Source organism: Enhydra lutris, unplaced genomic scaffold (assembly GCF_002288905.1).
Source record: "Enhydra lutris kenyoni isolate GAN:26980312 unplaced genomic scaffold, ASM228890v2 scaffoldscaffold22, whole genome shotgun sequence".
Taxonomy (NCBI): domain Eukaryota; kingdom Metazoa; phylum Chordata; class Mammalia; order Carnivora; family Mustelidae; genus Enhydra; species Enhydra lutris.
The window spans coordinates 41,149,059-41,156,529 of NW_019154106.1; the positions used below are offsets into that span (position 1 = coordinate 41,149,059).

The window sequence follows — 7,471 nt, forward strand, 5'->3', positions numbered from 1 at the left end:
CGAGTCCCGCATCGGGCTCTCTGCTCAGCGGGGAGCCTGCCTCCTCCTCCTGTCTCTCTCTGCCTGCCTCTCTGCCTACTTGTGATCTGTCAAATAAATTTAAAAAAAAATCTTTAAAAAAAAAATAATAACATATGTTTCTGCAATTAGGTGGAGACTTTTAGCTTTATAAACCTTCAGCTTAAGACTCTTAGCCTATAAAAACTGGAAAGAATATTCTCTTATTGGGGGCGCTTGGGTGGCTCAGTTGTTAAGCATCTACCTTCGGCTCAGGTCATGATACCAGGGTCCTGGGAATGAGCCCCACATCGGGCTCCCTGCTTGGCAGGAAGCCTGCTTCTTCCTCTCCCACTCCCCCTGCTGTGTTCCTGCTCTCGCTGTCTCTGTCTGTTAAATAAATAAATAAATAAATAAAATCTTAAAAAAAAAAAATATTCTTACTGAGAAGAGTGTTGTATAATCCATTCTAATCTGATTCTCTACATAATCCTGCATTTATAAGGAAGAAAGTATAAAAGGAAGAAATTCAAACATGTTTATTTAATTTATATCATTTTTATTATTTACAAAGAGAATGTATGCTGTTATAAAACTTCATATTCCACAGATATCTATAAAGTAGAAAGTGAAAAACTGGGGGTAATCCCACTCTCCAGAGACCACTACTATTAACAGCTTGGTGTCCATATATCCAAACATTTTTCCAATGCTTATGCAAACATTATCATTACTACTTTTGTTATTTGTAAAATAGATGTATGCTATTCATATTACCTTGCAACTTACTTTGTTTCCTTAATAATAAATCTTGGACCTTTTCCCATGTGGTATATACAAATCTACCTTATTCCTCTCTGGAGCGATACAGTACAACATTTGGATAGTGATTTATTGAACCAGTCCTCTTTTGAGGAGTTGTTTCCAGAATTTTTGCTGTCTCACACAAGGCAAACATATGTATATATTTGCATACTTGAGCATATTGCTGTGGAATAAAATCCCTGAGGAGGAATTTCTAGATCAGATGTTGCTAAATCTTTCTCCTAAAAGATGATATCACTTTCCACTCTCAACAGCGGTTATGGGCAGGCCTGGTTCTCTGTAGCTTCTCCAGAAATAGTTATCAGTCTCTTTGAATTTGCTGATTTTGATAGGCAACACTAATGTATTGTTTTAACTCACATTTAAATATTAGTGGAGATGAGCTTCTTTTATGTTATTAAGCCGTTTGTATTTTCTCTGTGAACTACCTGCCTGACATTTTAAGAAAAGCTTAGCCAGTAGATTATCTGTAGGCTTCCCTAACAGTTGCTATATAACACTTACTTCCGAATCCAAAAATATCTAATTAATACCTTAAACAGTGTAAAACTAAATGTGCATACTTTGTGAATTTTCTGAGATTTTTTTTTTTAATTTTGAGATAATGTTTTATTATCATCTGTTAACTCATTAACCATTGCTGGAAGAATTCTTAGGAAAAAAATACAATGTAAAATGGAGGAATGGAAAATTAACAGGCAGTTCTCAGAATCAGGTATAAAAAATCCAGAAAGAGATCACACTGCTCATCATTAAATCAAGAGCAAGCAAGACAAGTTACTATTTCCATCTGTAAGTAATTGTTGGCATTGATTCAATGAGACTAGCATTCTCATACAAGATAGTGAGGATGTAAGGTAAAACTTCTTTCGAGAGTAATTTGAAAAGTAGCTATCAATGTTTTCAGTGGGCACCTGGGTGGCTCAGTTAGTTGAGTATCCAACTCTTGATTTTGGCTAAGGTCATGATCTTAGGGTCACAGGATCAAGTCCTTTATCAGTTCTGTTCTTAGCCAGAATTTGCTGGGGTTTCTCTCTCTCCCTCTACCCCTCCTCCTGCTTGCATAGTCCCTCCTGTCCTCTCTTCATTCTCAACTCAGTAAATTAAAAAAGAAAAGAAAGACAAAAATACATAAATATCCTTATTTCTACCACCTAGAGGTTATCAAGCAATAATCTGATGAGCATCTTTCCAAATTTATTCTGTGCTGAAGTATGTATACACAGAAAGGACTTATACGTAATTATAATTATTCACTGATAGTATATCATTAACATATTTCCATGTTTATAAACAGAATTAGACTTTTTTAATTTCTTTTCGGCGTAACAGTATTCATTGTATTAAGGAGGGCACGTATTGCATGGAGCATGGCGTGGTGCAAAAACAATGAATACTGTTACGCTGATTTATTATTTTTTTAAATTTATTTTTATTTTTTTTGTAATCTAGAGCCATGGAACTGTTACGGGTAAAAGGTCAAAGATCCTGGTCCGTTGGACTATCAGTGGCTGACCTGGTTGACAGTATTGTAAACAATAAAAAGAAGATACATTCTGTATCAATTTTAGCAAAGGTAATTGCTGTTTTCGTACTTTCATCATGTTTTTAAACTTTTAAATTATTCATATAAGTCCAGAAAAAGTGCTGCTTCGACTGTACCTCAGGTGTCTTCAGTATCTACTGGTTTCGAGAGTAACACATGGGAGGAGACAGTTCGGGAGAAGCCCCGTCCTGCTTGGTTCTGGGAAGCCTGGACTTCTTCCAGGTTGCCCCACCACGTCCCCCGCCCCATGTAATTTTGGGGAAGTCTCAAGAAACATCCGTGTATTCCATTAAGTTCTGGTTGTCCTTTACCACCTCAGCCAGTCCCGTCACCCCAGACTGACATGCCAGCTCGTCCCAGCTGCGCGTCCAGGTGCTTTTCCAGCTCACTTTGTCCTTCCCCACTTTATCCCAAGCCTAGAGTCCCTAAAGCACAGCTAAGACAAGGCACACATGCTTAAGTACATTTTCATGAAAACTTTGGAATATCAGAAGGGAAATAAAACACAGAAAGTGGGGGGCACCTGGGTGGCTCAGTGGGTTAAGCCTCTGCCTTCGGCTCAGGTCGTGATCTCAGGGTCCTGGAATCAAGCCCCGCATCGGGCTCTCTGCTCAGCGGGGAGCCTGCTTCCCCTTCCCTCTCTGCCTGCCTCTCTGCCTACTTGTGATCTCTGTCTGTCAAATAAATAAATAAAATCTTTAAAAACACACACACACACAGAAAGGAACACTCAAAACAGGTTACTGTATGTGACTGGACCCATCCACAGGGAGTTCACTCTGACCAGCTTTTCTCAGCCCCCATCTGCTCACTGTATAGCAGCAGGCCAGCTCGCCTCCCCACCAAGTGGCTGTCCCCGACCACGTGCCTCCTATCACACGCATTTTCCAAAACAATCGCAGGTTTGGAAATTAAATGAAGGCCATTTTTTTTAAAGTTATCTCTTACCTGTTTATAACTAGAAAAGCATATTTATGATATTAATTTTTTGCGGTGATTTAGTTCTCTCATAATCCCTATTTTTTTTTCATTTCAGGGATATTATGACATAAATAGTGAAGTGTTTTTAAGTTTGCCTTGCATCATTGGAAGCAGTGGGGTATCTGAAGTCATCCAAAGCACAGTGAAGGAAGATGTGGTGACTGAGAAACTCCAAAGCAGTGCATCATCAATCCATGGTCTCCAGCAACAGTTAAAACTTTGATTCTAAAGTTCAGTTACCGGAAAGGAAAGGTCATTTAATTTTGCCAACATACATAGGGTTGAGAATTTCTGTATCTTATTACTTACCCTTACAAACTGCTTGGTTAAGGTAGATGGTTTCCGATTAGCTTTGTAATTTGAATCCTTAGGGAGTTAAGATAGGGAGGGGGGAAAAGATCTAATTTTCTTTGTTGCTCTTGAGCTCTCTAAAACTGTTCTTCCAACCTCCAGCAGAAGTAGACATTCATCTACAATATGCATCATTTAAATTTATGGATCCTCAACTAAAAGCACATTTAGCACTTTGGGAGTATTTTGAAAGTAATATGTTTTTAAAAGAAAATGACTCCTTGACTATTATAATAAACATGATAAGCTGAAGGCCCAGTATTGATTTACAGAATCTGTGCTAGGTGTACTTCAAAAGATCCCCAGCCTAAGGTACTGTTTCTTCTTTAAAATATAATTCGTAGTAATGGGAAAGCATTTTGTTTTCCCTCTTCAAATCAATTAGCTACCAAAAATGTTAAAAAATGAATTTTATGTGCACTTTCAAGTAGTGAAAGTGAAATTTTTTAATAGTTGAAGAAAAAGTGTAGTTAAATTTCCAGTGGGACTGTCCTTTCTGAAATTTTTTATAACCCCTTCTTGGGCTATATAGTAGATCTCCAACACCTCAAAAGCTCATTATACTAGTAGTACCATAGAGAAAGGTATATTTTTAGTGGAAATAGATTATGAAAAATAGCCAAGCAATTTACTTTAGAGCTAAAACAGGAGGATTTCATAAAAACTATTAGTCTTAAGGGTAAGAGTTTGGATGGATTGGCTGTTCTGAACAAACCCTCTAGCCACTCCTGAAGGAGTGATTGAGCATATATATGCCTTATGGGTCAATAACAATATGTTGCGTGTGAGAGTGTATTGTCACAGATGTGACACACAACTAGTAGTGACAGCCAACACTGACACACTGCTGTTTCAGGAAGGGGGATGAGCACTTTATTATCTTATTGAATCTTGAAAATCATCTGCTGTGGTAGGTTCTATCATTTTATAGAGGAGAAGATTGAGGGTTAGTGCCCAGGTGTCACAATCCAGGGGCACTTGGCCACACCACCTCTTCTTTTTCTAAGCAGTAGAAGGAAGAAAAAGCCTGACAGCCAAAACAGTGAGCACAAGACCTTAAAGCTGGGGTTCTGTACGCTACAGAAGGATTACTTCTATTCTCATGTAGGGGCCAGCTTTCTTTATTATCCCAATATAGTTTTTTGAAAGATGGATTCCCTGACTTTGCAGACTTGCCATCAGCAAATAGCAAAAAGGAGTATGCACTGAGATACGTGTTTATTTGTTTATTCATTCACAGGGTACTGAGTGGAAGCCTACAGTACACCAGACGCTGTACGGTGCATTGCAGATACAGTGGTGGACCAACCGGGACTAGGCACAGCCTTCACAGTCCATACAATCTAGTATAGGAGACATTGTAATCAAATCTCATGAACAGATGTACAATTGCAAGAACAGTTAAGTGCTGCGAAGAAGTCCCAGGTGCCTTGAAAGCACGTAATAGGCAAATCCAAACCTGGTCAGAGAGATAGGAGCCAGGTGGTTTATAAGGGCAGACACATCCTGGTTAGAAACAGTGAAACTAATGCCGGTTTAGTAGAATAATGGATGCTTATAATGAGCTTAAATCATAAAGTAAAATTATACTCAGTGTCCCATGTTTAAGAAAGTAGAAAAGTATGTAATACGTTTGGAAAGATTCCTGTGAGAATTACCTGAGCTAAAAACTTTGGACGTTTGAGGAGATAAACATTAGTTCTGTGTAAGTTCACTACATTGGGTAGATTATTTTGGTATTACTCTTAACAATGTATCCTCACTGTCCTGTTGCATGAAACAGGGAAGTAAAACTGAAAGAATCATTTCTTATATTTTTTAAATGAGATTTTTCTAATATCTATGATCTAATTAGAAATTAGGTAACTTCTACTATCTAATTTCTAATATGAATCTAATTGAATAATAACCTAATTGCAAGACATTGTGTAACAGATGAATTACCAAGAGTTCACTATATTAATTATAAATGAAGGTCAATGAATGCAATACAACAAATACTTATTTAGCATCTACTGTTATTCCAAATACCGTATTAGAATTTAAGTATTCAAAGTTGAGAAATAGTCCTTGCTCTGCGGAAGCCCACCCTATAGAAATAATTCTGTCAATTATTTCCTCAAGTGCTGAGTATTCTCAATCATGTAGGTTCCATATGTAAGTCAAGAAGCAGTACCACCACTACTACCTCACTATGATCTGGTGGTAATTGCCATTCACTATTCTTTTAACTTTCACTGTTTCATTTTTCCAAAATCATGCAGTATCTCTTCTTGTTAATTATTTTTTAGTGGAGCGTGGATTAAAATGCTTTGATTTTGTAGTGCAGAGATAAATATTTGATTTTCCAATTTATGTTGTAGCTTTCCTTAAGTACCAAGAGCAATGAGTAAAATAAACTTTGACTTTAAAATCACCAGAAGATGCCTAATTTATTGAAAGAGTGATAGGAAATTTATTCAGATTGAAGAGAAATTTCTTTCATGTAATTGATACAGTACCCAGGCTATTTATTTCATTTTAAGTGACTTAAGTGCAAAATTAAGAGAGCGGCTTCTGTTAATTGTTTTCAAGCTTTTAAAAATTACTTCTAGCAAGAAAACTTTTTAAGCAATATATTACATGCACTGTCCCAACTGATAAAGCACAATTGCTCTGAGGGTACTTCTTAATAAGTTGTGGCTCTAAGACCAGTTTGAAAACTACTTTGCTTTTAAGTGACATAGAAGAGGTGGTTCTTTTATGGGACTTATGGATGATTCAAGTTGTATATCTTGGGGTGCTGTGATTGACCCTGTGTGGGGCTGTCTGCTCAGTGGGGAGTCTCTCCCTCCCTCTCCCTCCATGATCATCCTGCTCTTGCGGTCTCTCAAATAAATAAAATCTTAAAAAAAAAAAAAAAAAAAAGAGGCCCAGTGGAAAGACAAACTGCCCAGTGGAAAGACAGACTGGTTTGACTGGAACTGTATGCTTAACACAGGATGTCCATATCCAAGAAAAATGATACCTATTGGGACAGCCTGTGCCTTCTGTTGGCAGTAATTTAAGATACTTCCACATGATTTCAATTAGGCCCTCTATGTTTGTGACCTCACCTAGATGCCAACTCAGAAAAGAATTAATACCACAGCCTGTTCCTCACTAGCACTAAACTAACATCATCCAAATGAACATAGTACAGATTATCAAACCCAAGTTTTGCAATACCTTGAATGCACCGTCTCCACTCACTGTGGTGAGTGCAGTAATGACTCATCTAAATGACCATGAAGAACTTCTTTGAGTAGTAGAAATTCAATTAAGATCAAGCCCCTACTCTTGCTCTGTTCAAGGGGATCTGAAGATGAGCCTGCCCTCAAAGATTTGGACTTTGATATTGGGCAGGCTAATATGCACTGTACTGCAAGGTAGAATGCATAGTGTATTATGATTTTGGCTAGGAAAAGAGTTCTGGCTTAGGGGAATGGTTTCCCAGAGAAGAAATCACCGCCTGGATTCCTGAGAAACCAGGGCTCTGCACTTCACCCTTGTGGATGTAGTATGAAGAACTTTTATGCTTAAAAACACAAAATCAAAACCTGATCATCAGAGAGACCCTAGGCATCATCTAACGCAAGCCTCCCATCTCAGAGTTGGGAAAAACTTTAAGTCCCAGCTACACTGCACTTGCCTTCAATTATCAAAAGGGCAAAATTAGTCGCACAACAGTTTTCTGACTCCCAGCCCAAGTGATGAATCGGTCATTAAATCTCACTCGCAAAACCTTCCTAT

At 37.9% G+C, this 7,471-nt stretch overlaps 1 protein-coding gene across 5 annotated transcripts in view; it reads left to right on the top strand.

The window, feature by feature from the left end:
• LOC111150136 (UEV and lactate/malate dehyrogenase domains) overlaps window positions 1-6,119 on the top strand; it is a 49,825-nt gene extending 43,706 nt beyond the window's left edge. For 2 of the 5 annotated variants that reach the window (XR_002640789.1, XM_022507515.1), the window contains exons 10-11: window positions 2,275-2,398; window positions 3,405-6,082. Coding sequence is in view for 3 of the 5 variants with exons in the window: in XM_022507515.1 (XP_022363223.1) it covers window positions 2,275-2,398; window positions 3,405-3,572 (292 nt within the window). In the remaining 2 variants the exon portion in view is untranslated. Of the gene's footprint in view, window positions 1-2,274; window positions 2,399-3,404 lie in introns of those variants that run through there. The other 3 variants (XM_022507514.1, XM_022507513.1, XR_002640790.1) reach the window with 3 other exon arrangements.
• Window positions 6,120-7,471: the final 1,352 nt, after the last annotated feature.